This window comes from Heterodontus francisci, chromosome 27, assembly GCF_036365525.1.
Source record: "Heterodontus francisci isolate sHetFra1 chromosome 27, sHetFra1.hap1, whole genome shotgun sequence".
In the NCBI taxonomy this organism is placed as follows: Eukaryota; Metazoa; Chordata; class Chondrichthyes; order Heterodontiformes; family Heterodontidae; genus Heterodontus; species Heterodontus francisci.
The window spans coordinates 22128932-22155761 of record NC_090397.1 but is presented as its reverse complement, the minus strand read 5'-3'; the positions used below and the strand labels follow the sequence as shown (position 1 = coordinate 22155761).

The 26830-nt window shown below is 44.2% G+C and overlaps 1 protein-coding gene across 1 annotated transcript in view; it reads left to right on the top strand.

The window, feature by feature from the left end:
* The window catches only part of LOC137384922 (troponin T, fast skeletal muscle-like), an 87994-nt gene extending 78383 nt beyond the window's left edge, over nucleotides 1-9611 (top strand). Inside the window, exon 15 of the mRNA XM_068059631.1 lies at nucleotides 9290-9611. Within this exon, the coding sequence (XP_067915732.1) occupies nucleotides 9290-9341 (52 nt within the window). The 3' untranslated portion in view covers nucleotides 9342-9611. The remainder of the gene's footprint in view (nucleotides 1-9289) is intronic.
* The last annotated feature ends 17219 nt before the right edge of the window (nucleotides 9612-26830 follow it).

Genomic DNA, 26830 nt, shown 5'->3' with positions numbered 1-26830 from the left:
GGCGGCGGGAAGGGAATTAACTTGTTAAACCGGCAATTAATGGCGATTTTACCAGCTGTTTACAATTTTGTGAGGGGTGCACGGAAACAATGGAGCCTCACCAGAAGGAGGCGGAAGCTCAGTGGAAGGTTGGTCTTTACATGGAATATACAAGACAGAAACAGGTCATTCGGCCCAACCAATCCATGCTGGTGTTTATGCTCCACTTGAGCTTCCTCCCTCTTCCCTCATTTAAATCTAGCATTATAACCCACTATTCCCTTCTCCCTCATATGCCTGTGTAGCTTCCCCATAAATGCATCTACACTATTTGCTTCAACCCCTGTAGTAGTGAGTTCCACATTCTCGCTGCTCCTTTGGCAAGAGGAAGCAAGAGGTTTCTTCTGAATCCCTTATTGCATTTCTTGGTGGCTATCTTATATTGAGGGCCTCTAGTTATGCTCTTCCCCAGAAGAGGAATCATTGTCTTTGTATCCACTCTATCAAAACCTTTCATAATCTTAAAGACCTCTATTAGGTCACCCCTCAACCTTTTTTTTTTCAAGTGAAAAGAGACCCAGCCTGTCAATCCTTTCCTGATATCTATACCCTTGGCTGCAGTCGGCAGTTATTGCGAGGGATAGTGTTGCTTGGTAGGGAGGATGAGGTTAGGTGAGTATAGACTTCTGACTAGAGCCTGCGTGCTTTCGGAAAGCACCTCAGTTAATTCTGATGTTAAACCTGTTGCAGTAGTAGATCAGTATTCATCGAAGAGTGAAATTTCAGCCTGTATTGCTGCTGTTTTCACACTTTTTGAAAGTGACTCCAAAATTTGAAGCACAAGGCCAAGCTCATTGGGCCTTACTGCAGTTTGTAGTCAAAGGAGCAGTGTGTACTCCTTCTTCTTCTTCTTCTTCTTTTGGGCCTCCTTATCTCGAGAGACAATGGATACGCGCCTGGAGGTGGTCAGTGGTGTTTTAGTCGCTGTGAGGCAACTATGGAGTGACCTCTCCATGGCGCATGCCTGGGCAAATTTATGGAGGTTGAGAGTTGCCCAGTCGTCAAAACCCCCCTCTCGGCCTTTCTGGTGGGGTCCAAAGGAGTGCAGGACACGACGTTTGGCACCAGTATGACTGCCGGAAACATGCCAAAGGTGACACATGACCGCCTACGGGGTTCCGCTCAAAAACCAAAATGATATAGACAAGTTTTGAAATTCATTACAACAGTCATTTTTTCAGGAGAGTATCTATGTGGATTGCATAAACATCAAGAGAACCCTTTTCTGTTATATGAATAGGAATAAGGGTCCCAATTAATCTCTCTTTTATTGGAAAACAAAACTGATTTTCCAATTTAATGCAGTGTTTTGCACATTGATGTTTTGCACATTGCATATGTGTCATTGTTGAAAATAAAAAAAATTTAATTAATTTTTAATTAATATTAATTACTATGTAACATTTTCTAAAGAGACAGAATAGTGTAGCATAAACTCTGTTGGTGTCCAGTTAACCATGAGTTCTTGAAGAGCCTAACAAGTTGGTACAAGTTTGAATTTTGCAACCTTCTTTTAAAAAAAAAAGCTAAATTGAAAGCATCTAGCCAACCAAACAACCATATAAGAGCACTATTGTTGCATTCTCAAGACACAAATAAAGATCTCATTATTATAGTATATGAGGGTACACATTAATTGCGAAAGACATTGCTGGAGCGTGCCCTGTTAGACTTGTTTGTGCATGTTTAGGTTTTTAAATTTTTTGCCCACAAAGTTGCTGGATGTGCGAGTTGATAAAAGCACAGCAAAGGCAACAAGGCATCTGGGACCTTGGTGAACAATGAGAAAAACAGTAGGATCTTCTTAAACCAGTGAGTTTCAAGGATTGAGAACTAAACAGAGGAAGGACTGAGAAGAATGGTGAATTAGAATGGGTGAATTCAATGTCAAATCAGTTAAGGAAAGTGAAATAGAGAGAACAACAATTAAATTGAGAGAAAAATAGAGACAAAGGAAAAGTAAGAACAATAATAAAAAATTGACTTTTTTTTTTAAATCTCCAACAATTCACAACCTGAATGAACAGATTGACACATTGAACACAAGAACAGTTCTCTGCCAATATATTTCATGCTTAAACATGACCCTGTAGTTCCCACATAGGCAGAGGTATTTTAGCAGGTTGTTCAAGTTCAAAGGTCCCCTAACATTATTGAGGATAAGCATCCAGAGATGAATATGATTAAACTATGATTCACACAGCATTCAGTTATGGTTGGAAGAAGTTCACAGGATAACATAATCATCTTAATTCTCAGTTTCTGGGGATTCCTGTCAATCCACAGTAGAAGTCTAACTGGACAAATGCTAACTTTTGGAACAAAAAAGCATATTTTTTAAATTTTATATGAACTTATTTTTTCATACTGTTACCAGTAACTTACCATCCAGAAAACACAATGGGCGTGAAATTCATTTACCCCCCCCATTTTTGAGCGTGAGGGCTGCGATTTATGACGTGTCCATTCCTGCTGGAAATCAGGTGCACAAGACTCAAAATTCATCTCTCTACCTCGTTCCCCTGATGGTGACAAGGCCACGAGTGGCTCCCATGCAGCCCTGGACTATCTTTTACCCTGCCAACGTTCTCTGTGCCCTCTTGCAGGGGTGGGGGGGGGAGGGCCGAGTAACGTTGATCTGAAGCTCCAGGCAGCCTTCCCTTTTAAAAGACACAGTCCTTATAAAAGGGAAGCGGCAGCAATGCACTACAGGCTGCTTGCTGATCGAATTTTTTTCCCATTGAGGGACAAGGTATGGCACGCTAGGGGAAGGAGAGAGCTCCCCACTTCAGTGACAATGCACTATGCAGAGAGGTGGAGGCCAGGAAGGAGGTCATGCTTCCGGCACAGAGCAGGAAACCCTCAAGACTAAGCCTCTGAAAGGAATAGGAGCGAGTGGCAAGGGTGGTCAATGCCAAGACCGTGGCTTCCAGAACCTGGCAGCACTGCTGGAAAAACTTTAATGATCTCACTTGGATGGTCAAGGTGAGTGAATGAATCTGCACAAACACCCATCACATCACACACCTCTCACACTGGTCAATGCACCACACCCCCTTCACTCACCCAGCAGCAAACCGACACTCAGGACTCACCCCTAACATCCTTATACTGCGCCTCACCCACACGCACCTTCCAATCATGCCAGCCACAAGCACATCTCTACACCCAGTGCTGACGAGGCCATCGTGGATGATGGCAAGTTTCTATGTTATGCACTGATTCCTTGCCCTGAAATGTGCCAGGAAATGGAAACTGCTGCTGGAGTTACTGTGGACCTTCTGCTTTCTTCCCCACTCTCTCAGCTGTCCCCTTCCCTTATGCTTTGTCGCTTTCAGATCATCAAGAACGCTGGCTGCTCAGCCACTGCAGCCTTGGGTAGAAGGGGGCGAGGAGGAAGAGAGCTCTGAGGAAGCTGCACTGTCACTTCACCTAATACTCTCAGCCACCAGTTCAGATATTGGCACTGCATGAACTTTAGAGTCAGGTTCTGCACATGATCAGTCACTGGGCATGAGCAGGCTGCTGCCAGGTCGGGGGATAGGTCAGCTCTTGTGTGAATTCCTCTGAGGGTGAGGTCGCACACCAGTTCCCCTGCAAGGGACTCAGATGAGTATCTTGTTGGAATGGACTAAGAAGAACCCTGATGAACATGCACACCAAAATGCTTGGTGCATTGGCAGGCCTGCCTACAGTCACTGGCTAGGAGTTTGGAGGAACCCTACTCCACCTTGTGCAAAGCTTGGAGCTCATCCTTTCGACCATGGAAGTGGTGGGCACCTCCATGGCAGCAATGCCAGACCAATCCATGATGAAGCATCTGCTGGCTGCTGTCTCAGCTTCCACTGCAGCACAGGCGGAGATCTCCCAATATATTAGTGCTGCAGTGGAAGCTCAGACAGAGATTCTGGGATCCCTAATTGCTGGCATCAAGGATGTGGATCTCGTTGCTTGACAGGGAATGCAGACACTTATAGCAGTCCAGCAAGCAGGGCTCCAGCAGATTACGAAGATTGCTCAGGTGCCAGCCTTTGGGAGTGGCAGTGACACAGTGGAGCATGAGCCTGCTGTCCTCTCAGAATGACAGTATTCATGTTCCCAATACTGCCACTCCACCAGTGCCCTTGCTATTGTTGCTCAGCCAGCCCAGACTACTGCCTCCCATGCCGAGTCTAAATCTGACCTTTTAAGGCCCGGAGCAGCTCAAGGACATCCGCCAAGGTCATCCAGTGAAAGTCAGCAACCTTCCACCAGCCATGCTGCAGCCACTGGGGTAGCACTGCATAGGAACATTAGGCCAGGCAAGGGAACTTGCAAGACCAGCACTGTGGGGATGCACAAGGGTGATTAGTTCTGTTTTCGTTTTGAATTATTGATGTATTGCTAGATAAAGTTGTTGAGTGAAATTTTTTGAATGATGTTAATCAAGGGGACTTTGTGATGGGAGTCTAAAATGGATGTACTCTTAAGACAATGGTCGTGTTTATGTTGGGGGTGGAGATGTTTCTTTTAACAAAGTGATTCTTGACAATGCAGCTGCCGGGGACATCATCCTACTGCGCCACTCGGCACACATGTGAAAACGGGCTCCTGCTCTCTGCGCGTGCGCTGCGTTCCGCATTGCCAGGACCCGTTGGCCCATGCGCGGATGACGTCATCACGTAAATTGCCAGGACTGGTACACGCATGCCCAGATGACGTAATCGCATAACGCAGGAAATAGAGTAAGCAGGGTGTGGGGGAGAAAGCGGGGTGTGGGGGAGAGAGAGCGGGGAGAAAGCAGAGTGTGGGAGAGAGAGAGCGGGGAGAAAGCGGGGTGTGGGGGAGAGAGAGCGGGGAGAAAGCAGGGTGTGGGAGAGAGAGAGCGGGGAGAAAGTGGGGTCTGGGGGAGAGAGATCTCTTCGGCCATGTGTTTACATTGCCTTTGTGTGATTATTTGAGCGGCGCCATCTTTAGTCCTGGCAGCTGCCTGAATGTTGCTGACTGACGTTTTAGTTGAACAAGCTTACTTTGTGCATGTGCCAGTGCAGTGCCACCTAGTGGCTGCGTTGTCAGCAAACGCAGCCTTCTTTTAGTTTAGTTTAGTTTAGTTTAGTTTAGAGATACAGCACTGAAACAGGCCCTTCGGCCCACCGAGTCTGTGCCGACCATCAACCACCCATTTATACTAATCCTACACTAATTCCATATTCCTACCACATCCCCACCTGTCCCTATATTTCCCCACCACCTACCTGTACTAGGGGCAATTTATAATGGCCAATTAACCTGTCAACCTGCAAGTCTTTGGCTTGTGGGAGGAAACCGGAGCACCCGGAGGAAACCCACACAGACACAGGGAGAACTTGCAAACTCCACACAGGCAGTTTTAACTGGTGAAGCCTCGCAATGTGGTCCCTCTCACTCTTCCAGGTCCAGTGGTGCATGTGGTCTCCTTTCCTTTTTCTCATCTTCCTCCTCCTCTTGAGGTGGCATCCAGATCCCAGGAGGTAGTGGGTTATGCAAGGTTATGGAGAACGCAGCACACCACAAACATGGAGACCCCCTCAGGCATGTATTGCGGAGATTCCCCCAATCTGATTAGGAGCCCGATGGCTTGCTCCACAGTGCTGTGGGTGACTCAATGGCTTTCATTTGAAGGCCTTCTGACCTCACATGGTGGAATGGCGGAAGGGGGTTATGAGCCATTTGTGGAGTGGGTATCCCTTGTCACTGAGCAGCCATCCTGTTTTCTGGCTTGAAGCCCCAAAGACGGTGGGAATTTCTGACTGTGGCAGGATAAAAGCATTGTGTGTACTAGCAGCATAACAAGCATTCACCAAGATGAATTTCTTGGTGTGATTGCACACCAACTACACATTGACAGAGTGGAAGCTCTTGTGGTTGCTGTATCACTCCACATTGAAGTGGGAGGCCCGCAGAGCCACATGCATGTAGTCAGTGGTGCCCTGTACCATCAGCAAGCCCTTTCATCCTGGCCTTCTCTCGGAGAAGTAGATGATGTCCCTGCTCCTCCTGTAGCGTACCTCTGTCATCTCCCTGATGCTTCTGTGGATGGCAAAGTGTGACATGCGGTTGATGTCACAAGCTCACTCCTGGAAGAATGTAAGGGTGACCGTGATCTTCACAGCCATTTGAAGTGCCACCCTAACCCTGTTTTGAGGCTTCAGTTATTCAAGAAGGAAATGACACAACTCCGTCACTACTTCCTTAGTGAAGAGAAGCCTCCTGAGGCAGTACTCCTGGCTCCTCCGAATGTAGGATAGGTGCACTCAGAATTGCCTCTCAGATTCGAGCCTTCTAAGGAGAGCCCTTTTTCTCCTCCCTCCTCATAGAGATTCCCTCCATGTCTCCTCTTCTGCACATCTTTCTTATGTTGCAGAGCATGTGGTGTTGCACCTACTGCCCCCACACTTAAGTAAGGCAATGTTATTTTCTGCCTTCCTATGGTCAGCAAAAACCTCAATTCCTCCAGCAACTCACTACAATGCTTCCACCAACTTCACCTCAGCACAGGTAAGTCGAAAATACCTGTTGATTGGCCCTTTAAATAGCCCCAGAACAAGGCCCTTCTTGCTTCCTAACACTTGTTGTTACAGGAATGCAAAAGGAAGACGTTCCTTTCACATTCATTGACCAATTTTAGAATCCTGGCATTTCATCAGCCTATTGATGTCAGTGATTTCATGATTGTGACTTCGGGCACGCGCAGGGAACACATCTGCATGTGCCACTCCAGTTGACTTGGGGCACTGGGGAAATGGTCACGAGTGCCTCCCGTGCTACAAATCTGCAGGTAGACCTGCATGGTGCTGCTAGAAGAATGAATTTCATGCCCAACATTACTCATTTTACTGTTCTGTCTCTTGTATAGGTTTTAAATACTTGTTCAACAAAACATTAAAATACTTAAATAAGCTTTATTTGACTGTCAACAGTAATTGTAGTAAAATTTGCAGGCAAGCCATAACACTTCAAAATCACAATTATAGCTCTTATCAGTGGTGTTTTGAGAATGTCTTTTGTCTTTGTGTTAAATGGCAGTCTGATGTCTGGTTTTCTTTCATTTTCCTCTTCGCTTGTGGATGTCCCTTACTTAATTGTGGTGGGTAGTTTAATGCCTTTATTAACTGTAGTTTGTGCTGTTGAGAAGCCAAAAATAGTTTTCAGAATTTGTTAAAAGAGCTGAAAGAATTGAAATATAACTTACTTACATGTCAGCATTTGCTCAGTAGGTATCATTCCTGCCTCTGAATCAGGAGGTTGTGGATTCAAGCCAGAACTTGAGCATATAATCTAGGTTGACACTGAGTGTTGAACTGTCAAAGTTGCAGTCTTTCAGATAAGATGTTAAACCAAGGTGTCATCTGCCCACTCGGTGATGTAAAAGATCCCAAGACATAATTCGTACAAGAGCAGGGCAGTCCCAGTGCATTGGCCAATATTTATCCATCAGCTAAGACACCTAAAACAGATGATGTGATCATTTATTTCATTGCTGTTTATGGGAGCTTGCTGTGTGCAAATTGACTACCAAGTTTCCTATGTTACAAAAGAGTGGCGCAGTGGTTAGCACCGCAGCCTCACAGCTCCAGGGACCCGGGTTCAATTCTGGGTACTGCCTGTGCGGAGTTTGCAAGTTCTCCTTGTGACCGCGTGGGTTTTCGTCGGGTGCTCCGGTTTCCTCCCACAGCCAAAGGCTTGCAGGTGATAGGTAAATTGGCCATTGTAAATTGCCCCTAGTGTCGGTAGGTGGTAGGGAATATGGAGTACCGTAGGGTCAGTATAAATGGGTGGTTGTTGGTCAGCACAGACCCGGTGGGCCAAAGGGCCTGTTTCAGTGCTGTATCTCTTTAAAAAAAAAAGCGACTGCACTTTAAAAGTATTTCATTGGTCATAAAGCACTTTGGGGCGTCCTTAGGACATGAAAGGCGTTCCATAAATGCAGTTGTTTATTTCTTACTTTGATAATTTTTTATTAATTGTTACCAATAAAAATTCAGCGAGTTGAATTCTGCCATTCAGTTAGGGGAGGGGAGGTGGAGCATTGTCTTTTCATTGGTGCTCAAGAGATAGACAGGTGTCTCAGTCACTGACTGTTATATTGTGCACCTTCCAACCACTGTTGGTTTCCATCTTCCAGGTTCCCATTTTCTACTGTTTTATAATTGGAGTTCTTACTCTGTCTCCCATAACAAAGAAAATTACAGCACAGGAACAGGCCCTTCGGCCCTCCAAGCCTGCGCCGATCCAGATCCTCTATCTAAACCTGTCGCCTATTTTCTAAGGGTCTGTATCTCTTTGCTTCCTGCCCATTCATGTATCTGTCTAGATACATCTTAAAAGACGCTATCGTGCCCGCATCTACCACCTCCGCTGGCAACGCGTTCCAGGCACCCACCACCCTCTGCGTAAAGAACTTTCCACGCATATCCCCCCTAAACTTTTCCCTTCTCACTTTGAACTCGTGACCCCTAGTAATTGAATCCCCCACTCTGGGGGAAAAAGCTTCTTGCCATCCATATACTTCGTCTACAATCATTTTTTTAGAATCAGTGTGACGAAAGTGCGCGATTTAAAATATAATGGCAACGAATAATTATGTGTAGTGTGCCAACAGAACCAACTGTATTTGGTATATACCTAGTGATGAACGCTAGTTGCTAATTATAATGTCTGATAAACAGCAACCTCAGATAGGGCTGGTATTGTTTATGGTCCCATGTACAACACAAAATCTATAATATAACAAGTTCTTACCTGTTAGATGTTTTTTTGATAATTACAAGAGAAAAACTTGTAAAAGAAACGTATAAGTCTCTTTTTCAGGATATGAAGTTGGCAGATTTTTTAAAACTTATTATTAAAAGCAATCACCAGTTGGCTACTTACTACTATCCCCCAACTAGGGCTGTTTCAATTTGAATAATGAAGTGTTCAGCTACAGGATGGTGTTTTTGTTGCTCTGTTAATACAGCCCTCTGGTCTTCAGACTATTCCCGTCAATTTACTGCCGGTCTGTTAAATCATTGCTGATTATGAAATCGTAAACTAAGCTATTAATCTTCAGTCGCACAAAATTTAATTTATATTATATAATACAATAGAAATAGATACAATGGCTCTTACTGTTTTCATATTTATGTTATGCTAGAACCACAGATTGGGAACTAAGTAATACATATTGTTTAACATCAATAATTTTTTTAAAATGACTTAGTGAACGATAATTTTGTTTGCAAACTTACAGCAGTACAAAAGGAGCTCGTGGCAAGGCTAAGCTGAGTAGTCGTTGGAAGTAATAAATGAACTCGGCACATCGACAAAGGAAGCCCCATCTTCTGATACATCCTCTTACCAACAATAGACCAGATTTTGAGAAAAAGATACTAAATATTAAAATGATTCAAAAAGACATTATCACAAAAGAGTAAGTTAACTTTTTTCTGTGCAGAATTAAAGAATAGTCCCTTTGCATTAGTCATATCTCAATCTCTCTGATGTCTAAAATATTATTCTTATTGGGAAAATATGAATGGATTCCAATTAATTTACATCCAGGTAGTGTATCTCAAAGTCACCATGCTTAAAAATATTTTTTGTTGGTTTCAAAGAAAAATATTAATTTATACATGTGCACATTAAAATATTAACAATTATGTGGGTAGCCTGATATCTCTTACTGGTACAGAATCAATCCAAGCCTCAGTGTAAAAATGTTGTTTTAAAAACGCACTTAAATTCATTATTCGATACAAAATGCAGCAGAAAATTCTGCAAGTCTTCTGGTAAATGGATCTGCATAAACAATAGGTTGTGCGGGAAGTTTAATATATTCCTCGCAGCCTGTGCTCACTTTTTGAACTGTAGAAAGAATTAACAGGGGAGGTTTTTTAACTCCCTCCACCCCACAGAAATGAGATAGTGGCTTATTTATAATCAACAAAATTGACTTGCCAGCCCAATCCTGCTCTGCCCCCATTTTAATTCTGGCCTTGTACTTAGGGGGCCCTGAATCAGGCAGGAGCCTCATTTATCTAACGCAGATTGGGTGCTGAGAGAGACTGCTAACCATGGATGCTCCATGCGGTAAAACCTGGTGCTCAAGAGAAAGAGGCCCCAAAATGGTAAACCTGAAATTATTTTTGAGGTGCCAGGGGTGCTCTGATGCTCCACAGGATTAATATGGGCCACTACTGCCGCAGGCTGCAAGCTACCCCAGCAATCACCCACTTCTATGGACCTACCTTTCTGCCAGCTGGGGCAGCCTCCTGGCCACCCAGTATTCAGGTGGAAAGCTGCAACAGGACACTAGTTTGGGATGTGCAGCTCGCCATTGGCATAGTAACAAGGCCCAGTGCTCAAAATACCTCGGAGCACCATCAGCAGGAACAGACGAGAGTGAGTGCGCTCAGTGGGCAAATCCCTCCCTCATGCATCTATGTGGTTTTTCTTTTTGTTTTTCTTTCAACGAGTTTTATCTTTTTTATTAAAAAGTGAGTAAATATGATTGTGATCATTGAGGAGAATTTTGTGTGTGTTATTTTAACGTGGCTCAGGTGAAGATGTGGACAGGCAATGCAGGCATTAGGGATCCTTGATCTGGCATGGCAAAAACTGGCAAAATACACACTCTTTAATGCTATGAATTGAGACGTCTACTTAAACACTCAATACTTACATGAAGGGGTGATCTTTGTGAATTGAAGCTTTACATGCTTGGAATGCATATCACCAATTCAGGCACAGAGATCTGTTCACTGCACATAATGCTGGATTTAATGGGCCCCCGGGAGATGGGCTCGGAGATGAGAGGCCCATTGAGTTGTAGCAGGGGGCAGAGTGCCCATCGCCTTCCCATCACTGCAGTAAAGTCGGGGGCGGAAAAGGCTGCCCAGAGGCCAATTGAGGCCTATTTGTCACTTAAGGGCCTCATCCCACAGCCGCTGGAATTAAGCCAGCGGTGGGCGGTGGGGGCCCTGCTACATAGTGAGGTCACCCAGTAAAATAAAATGACCTCCCTGTGGGCTTGGGGTAGGTGGGGGGCCCTCCTCCGTGGGAAACAGATTGCCCACTGAGGGCCCCCAGTGGAAAACAACCCACCTACCACCCCCCACACTCATCACTCACTCCCTCGCCCCATTACCAGGACCAGTCCAGATCCTGCCTCACTTACCTGAGGTCTGGGACCGGTTCCAAGGTCTTCTGTAATACCGACAGGGGCCCCGCTCCCAGTGGTACTGCCAATATTACTGAGCAGCCGACCCTCTGCTTGGCCGGCAGCTCTTTAAAAGGGACAGGGTTCCCAGAGCCGGGCAGTTAATTGCCTGTTAAATAGAGCCAGGGTCGGGGGGCTCTGCATGACCAAGGCAGGGTTCCCACCGACTTTTCGGCTCGGCGCTGGAAGCCCCACCGGCTCCACTAAATCCAACCCTTCTGCTCATGTATGCCACAAGTGCACATCGAGAATTTGAACATGGAGCTCGACTCACCTGGCTGGAGGTTGGAGGCCTCAGGGGGAAGGGGGAAAGAGATCAAAGGCCTCGGTGGGGGGTGGGGGAATTCTAAGTGTCGGGGTGTGGTGTCTGATCACAGGGGTTGGCACCTATCTGCTGGATCCAACAGTCCTCCACTTCCTGTAGCTACTGGGTTTCCTCAGACTCGGGAAACCCAGATGTCCAGAGTTAAAATGGTGCCTAGGAATGAGACACGCAGCTTCATTATAATATTTAAATTGCCAACCCACCTCCTGGTGACTGGTTGCCTCCCCCATATTCCGCCTTCATTAAAACCAGAAGTGGGAGAGTTCGGGTCAGGATTCAGATTTTTAACACTTTAACCTCCCATGTGACCCAAACCCACCATTTTGGGGGATTAAAATTCCTCTCACTGCTTCTGAATGAAAGTCTTGGAAGCAAAGAAATAAATTGCATTTACATAGCAACTTATAACATCCTCAGGACATCTCAAAGTGCTTCACAAGCAATAAAGTAGTTTTAAGTGTAGTAGTGTAGTCATTGCTATTATGTAGGTAAAGATGGCAGCTAATTGCACATAATAAACAGCAGGGCACAGATTTTGCTGGAATGGGGCATCTTGCTACATGCCCCCTTATTTAAATTTTTTTCAGTAACAATTCAGCTTGAAAAAGTTTTGCCCTGTAGGTTGCTGGATGTGAAAGCCAATAATGGGGACAAAGGGACATCTGGGACCTTAGTGAACAACAAAAACAACATTCTATGTCCTTAACCAATGAGGTTTCAGGATTGGGAAAGAAAAAGCAGAATAACAGAAGGAAATAGCGTGAATTATAATCAGAAAAAAAGGAAAGATTAGATTGAGAGAAGAGAGAAAGGAAAAGTAAGAAAAAAGACTTTTAAATTTTAAAAATCTAACCGCAATCTAATACCTCCAGGAATGACACTCCATAAGTTAAATTGTTAACTTTCCAGACCACAGAGGTTAAATGGCATTGCAAGAACATAAATCTCCTCATTAAAAAAGTACTTGCACTGTTAGGTAGCAACCATAACTTTCCATGGCAAGTTTAATTGGTAATTAATGTACAAATGCAGCAACTTTGAGACTCACAGGGAGATTGAGGGCAAGCTGCTGTTTTTGCAAGGCTAGTGGTGGAACAGTGCAAATTGTCCAGTGATTTGTGCCAATTTGTAATTCACGGGGTATCTCTTCACAATTGCTAGACAATTTCTAACATTATTAACATATTAATAACAATATGTGCCATTAAACTCTGTCATTTTAGCAGCAAAATCTATACCTATCAAATGAGATGAATGGCCAGATAATCTGTTTTTGGTATAAAAGCAAAATACTGCGGATGCTGGAAATCTGAAATAAAAACAAGAAATGCTGGAACCACTCAGCAGGTCTGTCAGCATCTGCGGAAAGAGAAGCAGAGTTAACGTTTCGGGTCAGTGACCCTTCTTCGGAACAAATCATAAGGATTTGTTGATGGATCTGTTTTTGTCCTCCCCAGGGACTTTATCAAGATAATGAAAAATATACAATTTCTATCTATGTTTTGCCTATGCATTGATATCCCTGTTTTTCTTAGTCTCTTTTAGTTAAACTAAAAGTAATTGCAACAAAAATACAGAAAATACTGGAAACTTTTGCAGTTCTAACAAAGGCTTACACCTGAATTATTAAACTCCCTTTCCCTTCACAAATTCTGGTCATGTTTCAGATTTCCAGTGTTAGCAATGTTTTTTTCTTTTTATTTAAAGTTAACCATGTCCAGCTATTTTCCCTCAAATTTGTTGTGGCACAGGTTTCTTATTTTATTAAAATGATTACATTTTGACTCAAACTTCATTGATCAAGTGAACAAAAATGGAGACATTTGTGCTTAGCAACATGCAGTTTAATATTGTACCACATACATTTTTGATGTATAATTTTTATTATAATAAATCACAATAACTGAATATAAAATGTATTTACTAAAAAGAATTGGAAGCTAATATTTTCAGTTATAGTTACTTAGTAAAGTGCTTGAGAATAATAAATAAAGTAGGTGAGGAGGAGATTGCAGTTTGTGGGGTAAATTCTCTGATCTAGCACTCCTAGTCCAGAGCTCATATCCGGGATTTAGGGACAAAATTTCAAGATGCCCAGATAATCTTCTGCTGATCACCATGCCCAAATTCACAATGTGCCTGCCCGGTTTGCCACGCTCTGCTCTGGGAGCGTTATTCCTTGTGCCTATAATCTGATTTTTTAAAAATCAAATCAATAGAATGAAGCAAAAAAAATCAGCAGGAGCATCTTGTTTTATACATTTTAACTTGAATATTAAAGCAAAAAAGGCTTGAATGAATAACATTAAAACAATTAAATAAAGGGGATAAAAGAGAAATATTTTAAAAATGGTAAAATAAGTAAACAAAAGAAGGGATTGGATGGAATTCAAAGCCAGCCCAGATTAATGGATGAAAGTGACTTCACCTTTGCGTGCAAGGACCAATAGCCAATGCATCCATCTGCAGCAAAGACTCACAACAGTAAGGAATCGACTCAGAGATAGCATATGGATGACTACGTACGTAGGAGTAATTTTCCAAATGTCTGCTCTCACTGTTTCAAATATCAGAAATTCAGATTCTAATGACACAGCACTTGATTTTTGTCTAAAACAATTCCTCTCTGTTAATTTCAAAGTATAAAAAATTGCTTGGGCCATGTTTTGGGTGTACTGTGCTCCACCCCCGAGATCACAATTTTCTATCTGTTATGACCAGGTGAGAAGGGGTCTAGGGGTTCCCTCTCAGCCTTTGCCTGGTTTAACCGTAACACAGTTTAATTTGAAAACACCGTGTTTTTAGCTCCCCCTTAGTGAATCCTCGTTCACTGCTCCAATTATAAGGCAAAGATATCAAAAAGATTTCCTTAGATTTAAACAAGAAAGGTTTATTAATCTTAAACTCTAATCCGGTTATTGACTACGAATATGCGATGTGACCATGCTAGCATGCATATGCGATAAACACATACACCGATAGAGACAGAAAAAGTAGAAGGAATAAAGGGGAAAAGTTTGAGGCAATATCTGGTAGTTACAGTCCTTTAAGTTCAATGTGGAGTCTTGGGTTGCCGGTAAGTCTTGCAGTTCGTTGGGGCCCAGTTCATGCTTCAACTTGTTCCGATGTAGGAGTCTTTTCTCTCTTGAGGTTTACGTATCTTCCGTGGATCTGGTGGCTTGGGAGAAAACGAGAGAGAGAGAAAGACAGCCAGGCAAGAGACTTCCTTGTTCCAGCCTCAGTTACACACTGCCTTATGAATTCAAACTGCCCTGTGGCTAGTTCAAAAAACCTGGACCAGCTAGTTAGTCATGTGACCAGCTGGTTTAACCAGCCCTGGCTCTATGGCTTGTATCATCTGAGCAGGGCCTGGAATGTGCTTCCTTACACCTTCAATGTCTGGTGATCAAAATCCATTTGGGTTAATTGGAGCAGGGAATACCCTTTGTCTCCATAAGCAGCGTCTCTCAGTATGCAAATGGCCTTCCAGCGCAGTCTGGTGATCTTCAAACAAGTAATGTCTTCACTCCAGCAACAGTTTAAAATCAACGTTCATATGACAAAATGAATATGCCTCATTCTTGTCAGGTGGGGTCTGCATGACACTATCCCATTGTGTGAACCTCTGCAACAAGGGTAAAAACCAGTAAAATGACACCTCATGAGAAATGACATCTGATGCAAACAGTGTTCTAAGCTTGTGAGTATGAATTTAGGGTTTAGAAGGTTAAACTATGAGGACATGTTGCATAAACTTGACTTGTAATCCCTTGAATATACACGTTTGAGTGGTGGTTTCATGGAGGTATTTAAAATGTTAAATGAATCTGAAAGACTAGGTACAAATAAACTATTTCCTCTGTTGAAGGATCAAGAACAAGGGCACAAAATCTTAAAATTAGAGCTAGGCCTTTCAAGAAGGAAATCAGGAAGCACTTTTTCACCAAATGTAATAGAAATCTGGAATTCATTCCCCCAAATGGCTGTGCATGCTGGGTCAATTGGAGCATTGAAGACTGAGATCCTTGATAGATTTTGTTAGCTAAGGGTATCTATGGTTATGGATCAAAGGTGGGTAAATGGAGTTGAGGAACAGATCTAACTGGCTGAGCACGCACAAGGGTCCAAATGTCCTAATCCTACTTTAAGCTAGAGGAGCTGAATCAAGAGCTCGATGGCCTGAATCATACCAAAGGGTGGAATCATACAGCAGATGGGCTGAATCATGTGGTGGATGGGTTGAGCTGTACTTGTCTTTGTGATCCTTATGTTACAGTCAAGTGAGGAGGGTTTGAAGGGCTTCCCTCTTTCCCCTCTCCTTGTTAGATCACAACAGGTTTCATTCTTTCTTATAGTGGATGTACTGGTCAATTCAGTAGGTTTTTGATTGTTTCTGTTATGATCATAGCAAGTAAGTAATTGGACAAGTTTTCTTGAGTTTAACAAAGAGGATTGTAGCTAAACTGAACTAATTAAATTATAAACAATGTGCCAACTTTCACTCACACACACACACACTCTGGAGGTTTACACACACACAAATAGGTTACAGAGTGGGGAAAGGTAGATTGTTGAGTTAGGGTCCATAAAAAGCTATACAGTCTGTGGAGATTGGTGGTTCGGCTGGCTTCTAGCTAAATTCAGTGGTCCTGAGGCTTTTTGTTTGAAGAGGTAGATGACTGGTTCAGTGAATCTCTTGGAGATAGCTATGTGGATGATTTCCTTCAATGGCATTTCTGATTGTAGCCGAAATATGCATAGGTGGTCAGTCAACAAGCAGGATTTAAAAGCTTTCAAGCTGGAATGGAGGGAGAGCAAGGGATTCTCACTTAGGGTCTGCTCATGTCAGAGTGCAGTTGCTTCTCCTTCAGTGCAGAGAAAACACCAGCTTAAAACCACAGATGGAGAGGGGCTTGTCACATGACAGTCACTCAGGATTCAAACATAGCAGGTAGGAGTATTTTTCTGCTTGCTGAGAGAACAGGTAATTCCTTTAAACTTCCTGGATCTCGGTTCTTGCTGGGATATTAGCAGACATTTCGTCTCTGTCCTCACAGTCCTTGCAGCATAGGATACAGTGTTGCAAATTAGGTGATCGTCTTAAGCTGAAAGGATGACTTTGTTGGCAGCTTGTCTTCTTAAAACGACTTAAAAATATATATATAAATTCAGATCTTCAGTCAGTGGATTAAAAGAAATTATCATTCAACAAAATACATTGGTGTAACACTTATCATTATCTTTGTGACATGCCCAATGTTGTGATTTAGAAAACGAAAAAATCCCCAAATATACTGTACAGGAGAGTAATGTGTCTTTCCTTCATTCCCTTTTGCTATATGGAGTTAAACAGGTAAAAGGAACTTATCTAACTCCAGTAGGCCAAAAAGGTTACAGGAAAACATCGACTGAATCCAATATAGTTTCTTAGCTCTGCTTTGTTTTATTTCCCTTGTGATTTTTGCTAAAGTGAAGAAGACGACTTTCATTTATACAGCATGTTTCACCACCAGTGGACATTTACAATTGGCTTTAAAGCACTGTAAATGTAGGAAACGCAGCAGTCAATTTTCACACGGCAAGCTCCCAATAACAGCAGTGTGATAATGACCAGATAATCTTTTTTAGTGATATTGATTGAGGGATAAATATTGGCCAGGGCACTGTGGATAACTGTCCTGTTCAACTTTGAAATAGTGCCTCGGGATCTTTTACATCCACCTGAGAAGGGCCGTGGTTTAATGTCTCACTCAAAAGACAGCACCTCCAGCATTGCAGCACTCTCTCAGTACTGCATTGGAGTGCCAGCCTTGATTTTTGTGCTCAAGTCCTGGAGTGGGACTTGAACCCACAATCTTCTGACTTAGAGGCAAGACTGTTACCCACTGAGCAGCAGAATAAAATATAACCTATAGGAAACCAGCTTTTCCCTGAACCTTCTGGATCTCCAAATGTTTCAAGTGTATCTGTCAAATGTTGAATGTACAGATATCAGCAACTCTTAAATAAGGCAATTAAAGGATGCCCTTTTCAAAACTCTTGAGTCCGTGTTGAACTCTACAGAGTAGCTGATTCTGAATCTCACATTTCTACGAACTGTGACATGATTCATTTTTTCAGGCAAGAGTTGGTGCGTCACTCTGAATAAATGCAAAGTGCTGGGAGGTTTCACAAAATGATAATAAGAGTTGTTGAGAAGTAAGGTTAAAGATGAAGGTTCTCCAGGTGGAGTGGTACTTACCAACTAAAAGCTCCCAGCCAAAGGGGATTCTGCTGCTTATGCTAGGTGTAAAATGATAACAAATGAATGGAAAGTAGACTTATTACATCACAAATTGAGAATAATTCATAGGAATCACATTCATAGTTTTCCTGCAATTACACAATAAACTAATGATCCTCAAGGTATTCAGGGTGAACCTACATAACAACAGTGTCTACACTTCAAAAGTACTTCATTGGTTGTAAAGATCTTTGGGATGTCCTGTGGTTGTGAAAGGTGTTTTATATAAATGATTTCTTTCTTTCATTGAATGCACTATTTTTCCTTATGATGAAAGCATACATAAAATTAATTCTAAAAATTCCACAAGTTATTTCCCATGTCAGTCTTCAGGTAATAGATAAGTCAAACCAACTAAAGAAGAATGGCACCTAAAATCTTCCATCTCCATTCAGAGTCATGACAGGTCTGATAAGGTAATTAGGGAAAAGTTTTTTTCACTGGCCTGCAAGTTGATAACTAGAGGGCAGAAATTTAAAATGAAGGGAGAAGTTAAAGTAACTTACTTTCACACAGAGGGTTGTGTCGTGCAGTGCAGTGGTGACTTCACCTGTAAGAAACTGTACCTTTAAGAGATCAGGCCACTGATGCAACTGATGACATCACCAGAAATATATAAGGAGGAGACGCCATTGTGCAAACACAGTCAGCACATAGCTTTACAAACAGCAGGCACAAACACCAGCAGGTACCCGAAATCATGCAATCTAAATAAGTAAGATGATAAATAGTGTTTGTGTTGAATCCGAATAGAAAGCCTGCAGTTGTCATTTAAAGAAGACTTAAGAATACAGCACAACACCACAGGTTGTTATGACAAGGAATGCCTTAACAGATTAGGCAGTGGAAGCAGAATTCATAATCATTTTAAAAAGTGGATAGTATTTAAATGAGACGAACATACAAGATTGGTGGGGAAAACACATGGAAATTGAACTGAGTGAATAACTTTTCCAAAGAGTCAGCATAAGTGCGATGGGCTGAATGACCATCTTCCAGGGTGTAAAAATACTATAATCTTAAAGCATAAAAGACCAGTTGGAGAGACAAAACTATGAAACAACAATGGCATATCCTGCCCTGTTGACCTTGCAAAGTGCTCCTCATGAACATCTGGCAACGGTGTGCCAAAATTGGGAGAGCTGTCACATAGACTAGTCAAGCAGCAGCCTGACATAATCATACTCACCAAATCATGCCTTACAGCCAATGACCCAGACACCTCCATCACCATCCCTGTGTATGCCCTATTCCATCAATAGGACAGACCCAGAAGGGGTGGCAGTACAGTGGTATACAGTCAGGAGGGAGTGGCCCTAGGAGTCCTCAACATTGACGCTAGACCGCATGAAGTCTCATGGCATCAGGTCAAACCTGGGCAAGGAAACCTCATGCTGATTACCACCTACTGCCCCCCTCAGCTGATGAATCAGTACTGCTCCATGGTGAACACCACTTGGAATAAGCACTGAGGGTAGCAAGAGCACAGAATGTACTCTGGGTGGGGGACTTCAATGCCCATCTCTGTAGCACCAGCTTTCTGGGCATTTTCATGAATCATATTTTAAATCCAAAACCTAATAAAGAACTGTACGGTTTGGCAAGCTTGTGGGAGTTGCTTAGGGAATAGGATTGACTGGCAGGAGTTTCGAGCCAGGCTCACCTGACTAAGGTGCATTTATATGCAAATGGACATTTCACACTGACAGGCTGGGTGGAAGGGAACCCAGGCCGATTGACGTCATCACCATCTAACATGATTACTGGCAACAGTACCCTGAGAGGTAACACAATAAAGCACAATCACAACTCAGTCCCAACCGAAACTGGTGGAAGGCAGGAGATGGCTGGGCCGTTGTCTTCCAGGAGATAAGCCAGTTAAGCAAGATCAGTTTGAGATTGAAACCCATTACCTGCTAATGGGGGCTGTCAACCCAGGAAACGACAGACATCCAGTAATCAGCACTCATTGTCTCTCCAGGTGCAGGTGCGAGGCCTGGGAGCAGGAAAACAAAATATCATTTTTCACAAAGATTTCAAAGGTTATGAGTCACTCCAGGCCACGGTGGGAGGTGGAGGGGGGGGGGGGGGGTGGTGGGTCCAGACAAATCACCTGAGTCAATACATCGATCAGTATTGGCTGGAGAAAAGGTTTTGGATATATATGGAGTCGGTGCTGGCTCTTCTCTCTTCTCCTCGGCATCAATCTAGAGCGAGTCTTCCGAGTGGGGCTCAGCTCGATTCAGCAGAACACCGCCAGAAGCTGAGAGCTGCTCTTCATCTCTCATCAACGGACCTCGACTCAAACTGGAACTTGTATACTGCGTCGGCGGTACGGAACCAGGAGTGAGACGTAGACGAAGAAGCTGGAAGCAAGACAACAGGCAATCGGGATGAGCATATTGCCTGCGCCCACACATCCACAAGACCACTTATCTGTGTGAGGGGGCGATTGTAAGTCCCAACCAAACCGTAGAGGGGTTTAGTGCTGTGGGTCCTGAGTTAGTTTATTTCACAGGAGGCCATGTTAATTTAGCATGGTAGAGTTGTACTGTTTATGACTGTTATTGTTAATCTTATTGAACACAATACGGTTGAGCCCGAAAAACATTGGTTCGAGTCTGATCTATCCATATAATCCCTATCGTCCAGAACTTGAAGTCAGAGGTGTGTTTTCAAGACACGAGAGCAAACCACTTACAGATATTGGTGACTGTGGCAGGACGATAGGTTTTGTGTCAGAGCATGGACAGTCTTAAGGGCAAGAGACCCGGAATGGAGGATAGGATTTCTTCCTACGTGTTCAATAAGATTAATGTGTCTCAGCCATGGGTGCTGGAGATGCTGCACTCTGAGAGTCCCCAGGATAGGGCTGCAGAGTGGACAGGTAGCAGGGATCACAGGAAGTCAAAGGGGAAAGCGATTTGGCTCCTGTGTCTGCAGAAGCAAGTTCAACTGCTCAGGGAATAGGTTGAAAAGCTAGGAAATGAACTTAAAGAGACTGAGGATAGGTCAGACGCAAGGGAGATAGTCGGGAATAGACTATTGGAGGAATTGCATGAGGAAAGGCAGGAAAGACGTGCGCAAGAAGAGACTTCCCGTAACATGGTTGAATACCTACAGTGTCAGGTTACAGAGGCCAAGGTAAACAATTCCTTACAGGAAGAAAATGCGAGGCTAATAGCGACAGCTGACAGCTTGGAGGGTCAGCTAAGGGATATAAAGATAGCTTATAAAGTAGCCAGGAGTAGAGGCTATGTGGAAGCAGGTCATGGATCCTGTAAGGAAAGGATCCAAAAACTGACCCAAGTCTTTTCCAAAGCCAGAGATATGGCCTGTTTATTGTCACCGGGGGAAACTGGGACAAGGAGGGTTAGGAGCCTGATGATAGGGCACAGGTAGGGAAGTCCAACTGGCACCTGAAGCGACGAGACCGATGTGTCCTCTGCGGCAGCAGAAGTTCGGTCCACCCGCACCAAACGGTGACCAGGGCCTGCTGCAGAGTGATTACATGGTCCCGTACACAACCTCTCAGCTGCAAGCAACGGGGATTCCTCAGTTCACTTTATGGAAGTAGAACAGATGGGGGGCTCAACAGATGTAGTGAGGGCGAGATCAACAGGCTGATGCTATTCTCCCTTGATGGGAGATTGTATCAGAGCTTTTCCGCAGCCACAAAGCTGGGAGGAGGCACCTCAGAGGGGTTGACGGATGCGATCCTGAGGGCCATGGGGCATACCCAGGGTAGCCCGTTCTTACAAGTAGAATGGACTAGGCAGCTGGCTGGCAAGGCACCAGATGTATTTGCGGACAGTCTATGGCCTGTGTATATAAAGGCAACTGGAGCAACCCTTGACCGCGCGCAGTTGATAGGCGCCCCCAGGAATCACAGGCTCAGGGTCTTTGTGGCGAATAGCTTGCCAAGGATCAGGATAAGGGCAGAAGCATGGTTTGACCCCGAGCACCTCGCGAATATGGAGGCAGGCGTGCTCAGAAAGCTGAGTCTAGCCTTTAAGGCTGATTCCGGGGAGGAGGTCAAACCAAAGGGAAGGGTCCATGAAATGAAAGCCAGTGAGAGTAATAGGAAGGAATGGCGATAGGAAGTGGTTAATACCGACAAGTCCAGGACCTGTTTTGGGTGTGGGAAGATGGGACACTGGAGGCGAGCCTGCCCATTCCCCAAAGTGGGGAGGCCAGTCCAAGGGAGTCCTCCAATGCAAAAGCCACGTATTACAGAGGCAGAGGGGACGACCGACTAGTCGTTCGAGCTTCTGGTGGCCGCCCTATGGAAGGCTATGGGGAAGGACAATGGCAGGTTAGATGCTGTCGTGAGCAGTGAAGCGCCTACCTCACCCTGACTAGAATGCGCCCAGCCTGAGTACCTGTGTCCGCTCACGTACAATGAGTGGGACAGGCCCTGTGTGAAGATGGGGGTGGAGACGGTGCAGGGGACATATCTGGTGGACACCGGGGCTTCCAGCTCGGTGGTTCATTCGAAAAACCCGACCAAGTTACCCTGGTCTAACAGGGTCCCATTCAGCCTCGTGGGCTTCAGAGGGAATGAGCAGGCTGGGGCAATCTCAAAACCCCTGGCCATAGAACTAGCATCCCTCCATACCACATGGGAGTGCGTCCTGATGCAATGGGAACAGCCAGGATCAGGATTCCTCAGGGCTGACTTTATATCAGCCAACCGAGTGATTGTGGATTTAAGGAATCACTGCCTATGGGGGGCAGTGGATTCAGATAAAGCCGAGGAGGTGCTAGTGATCCCAAGAGATAGGGAAGGAAGGGGTAGCGTGTGTACTATGAAGCCTAAGGGGAATTATGACCTAGAGCAGTTGGTCGGTAATACCCCAGCCAAATATCAGGCGAACATGCGGGACAACCTTGCCGCATTCGCCACTCACAAGCACGACTGTGGCAGGGTGACAGGAGTAGAAGTCAGCGTGCAAGGGGACCCCATGTCACAGCCACAGAAACAGTACAGTTTCCCAAGAGAGGCAGAAGCCGACTTAGAGACGGCACTGGGATCCCTCGTAGAACAGGGGGAGTTGAGGCCGATAGCCACCCACGTAAATTCACCATTTTGGCTGGTCAAGAAGCTCGATCAGTTGTGGAGAGCCACCGTGGACTATCGTGCGCTCAATAAAAATATCCCAACCTGCGCGCCCATAGTCGCAGCTGTTGGTGACCTCATAGGGAGCATTCCAGTGACTGCAACCACTTTCACGGTGCTGGGTATCTCCAATGGGTTCTTTTATTAGGCCGTGGTAATTTAGCATGGTAGGGCTTGTTGGACAAGCCAGGGTTGTACTGTTTTTTACCGTTTACGAGTTTTATTGTTCATCTTATTAAACACAATACGGTTGAGTTCGAAAAACATGGGTCCGAGTCTGATCTGTCCATATAATCCCTATCATCCAGAACTGAGTCAGAGGTGTGTTTTCGGTACGCCAGAGAAAACCACTTACATCACCAAGAATGGCTCAGTAGCACAACTACTGACTGAGCTGGCCGTGTCCTCCAGGACATGGCTGCTAGACTGGGCCTGCAGCAAGTGGTAAGGGAACCAACAAGAGTGAAAAAGCTGCTTGACCTCGCCCTCACCAATCTACCTGTCGCAGATGCATCTGTCCATGACAGTATTGGTAGGAGTTACTGCCGTACAATCCTTGTGGAGACGAAGACCCGACTTCACACTGAGGATACCCTCCATCGTGTTGTGTGGCACGAACACCATGCTAAATGGGTCAGATTCAAATCAGATCTAGTAGCTCAGAATTGGGCATTCATGAGGCACTTTGGACCATCAGCAGCAGCAGAACTGTATTTAACCACAATCTGTAACCTCATGGCCCAGCATATTTCTCACTCCACCATTACATTCAAGCCTGGGGATCAAATCTGGTTTAATGAAGAGTGTAGGAGGGCATGCCAGGAGCAGCATCAGGCATACTTAAAAATGAGGTGCCAATCTGGTGAAGCTACAACACAGGAAAATATGCATGCTAAACAGCAAAAACAGCATGTGATAGACAGAGCTAAGCGACCCCACAACCAAGTGATCAGATCAAAGCTCTGCAGTCCTGTCACATTCGTGCCACACAAGTGCCAGGCAATGACCATCTCCAGCAAGAGAAAATCAAAGAACAAGAACAAAGAACAGTACAGCACAGGAACAGGCCATTCAGCCCTCCAAGCCTGCGCCGATCTTGATGCCTGCCTAAACTAACACCTTCTGCACTTCCGGGGTCCATATCCCTCTATTCCCTTCCTATTCATATATTTGTCAAGATGTCTCTTAAACGTCGCTATCGTATCTGCTTCCACCACCTCTCCTGGCAGCAAGTTCCAGGCACTCACCACCCTCTGTGTAAAAAACTTGCCTCGCACATCCCCTCTAAACTTTGCCCCTCGCACCTTAAACCTATGTTCCCTAGTAACTGACTCTTCCACCCTGGGAAAAAGCTTCTGACTATCCACTCTGTCCATGCCGCTCATAACTTTGTAAACCTCTATCATGTCGCCCCTCCACCTCCGTCGTTCCAGTGAAAACAATCCGAGTTTTTCCAACCTCTCCTCATAGCTAATGTCCTCCAGACCAGGCAACATCCTGGTAAACCTCTTCTGTACCCTCTCCAAAGCCTCCACGTCCTTCTGGTAGTGTGGCGACCAGAATTGCATGCAATATTCTAAGTGTGGCCTAACTAAGGTTCTGTACAGCTGCAACATGACTTGCCAATTTTTATACTCTATGCCCCGACCGATGAAGGCAAGCATGCCGTATGCCTTCTTGACTACCTTATCCCCTCCAAGTCACACATCATCCTGATTTGGAACTATATTGTCGTTCCTTCACTATCACTGGGTCAAAATCCTGGAACTCCCTAATAGCACCGTGGGTGTACCTACCGTACATGGATTGTCGCGGTTCAAGAAGGCAGCTCACCACCACCTTCTCAAGGGCAATTAGGGACAGGCAATAAATGCTGACCTTGCCAGCTATGCTCACATCCCACGAAAAGAATTTTAAAAAGTAGTTTGGAACACTTCAGTCATAGGTGAATAAAGCTGTTTAGAAAGCTGGTTATCCCATAGGAGTGACCAGGATTTTGTATATAATGCATGAATGCTTTGACTGAGCGATCTTGAGGTTAACTACATGGGGATATATTCATTTGAATAATGAGCAACAACATCCCTCTGTAGTGAACACATCTCAGTCATGGAAAGTTTGCTTCTGGTCTTATTGCTAGTATAGTCTGATCAGGCAAAATGTAATAGCTGTACTGGGGGACAATCCACCAGTGTTCTGTGAACTGAAGCGAGACCAAGGAGAGGTAAATTATTTACAGTAGTATTGCGCTAATAGTTTTTTTAACATTTTGAAAACCTGCCTGCCGGGATGAAGAAAATCAAAATAGTGCCTGTAGTTTAAATATTTTCACTGTATGCAGTGGAAAGTCATAAGTGAAATGAAGGCTTCCTTTCCTCAGCTTCCTACATTTTACTGATCTGTTACATTTTAAAAACACAGTTCATTGATGCAGAAAAAGTTAAGTATTGTTCGGACTTCCAGATGGCTAACAGCTGGGACTCAGATTAACTCTGATATTTTGTAACCAGTACAAATGAGACCATCATACTTGTAACATTTTAGCAGTTCTAAGTCAAGTTGATTGAATGAGCGTTACAATATTTGCTTTATTACGTCTTCTGTTTCTCTAAATATTTCATCCAGAAGCTATTTTCCAAAACTGGTAACTGAAATGCTATTTCCTTAGGTTTGATAGTAATGAACACTAGGTACATTCAGCACTCCCAGTGTGAAGCCAATCTTAAAGGGAGCAGTGGTCAGAGATAGGGCTACAACAGTGCTGACTCTCTGACACGTGCTCCCTTCAAGTGCAACTTCCTGTTGGGAGTGTGGGGTCAGTAACATACAAAACAAAAATCATAATTTTCCCTCAAGTAAACTATGTGCAGCATTATTAAAGAACACTATAAAATTGGGCTACTCAGTTAGGGAGCAGTGCACCAGTTTTATTTGCAGCCCTCGCAAGCCCTGCAATTGCAATGAATCAATTGGCATAGATGAAAGCTGAAATTAAAACAAAACATGCTGGAAATGCTCAGCAGGTCAGGCAACATCTATGGAGAGAGAAAAGTAGTTAACATTTCAGGTTGTTGACCTTTCATCAGAACTAGTTGCCGTACTTGTTCAAAAACATAATGAGGTAGATTCTCTGTTCCTGAGCTTGGACCTGAGTGTACTGCAAACCTTGCCTTCGCCTGAGATAGAACTGGCTTACCCTGATTAGATATGCAGAATGCTCTCCTAGTCTGGATTGGGCTTCCTTCCCATTGAGTGGCCATCAAAGGAGGGAGAAATAAAGGGAGTGAAGGGTGGAATATCTGGCGCAGCTCATCTCTTGCAGGATTTTGTTTTGCTGCATCAAGAAGATCTGAGGCAGAAAATTGTTGAACAAAATATGGTGCAGTGCCTTTCATGAAGAAGGTAAAGGGAAGGTGGCCCTGCTTGACACCCTTGTTATCGGCAACTGATATAGCAAAGGAGGAAGTAACAGAATGAGTCAATAAGCTGTCCAACATTAATGAAATAAAGAGGATTCTTGTAAATGTTTTTTTTTCAGTGTGTTTATAACAGTAGTTTTGAGACAGGGGTCTATTTGATCCTCTAGGGGGTCAGATCCATGAAGTGATAGCTACCAAACATGTGCAGCTGGAAGGATTGAGTGAAAGACAAGAAAGACATGCATTTATACAGTGTCATTCACAAACCCAAGGCATCCCAAAGTGCTTTACAACCAATTAAATACTTTTGAAGTTGTAATGTAGAAAACGCAGCAGCTAAATGGCACACAGCAAGCTCCCACGAAGAGCTATATGATGATAATCTTTCAGTGATAATTGAGGGTAAGTTTTGGCCAGGCCACTCGGG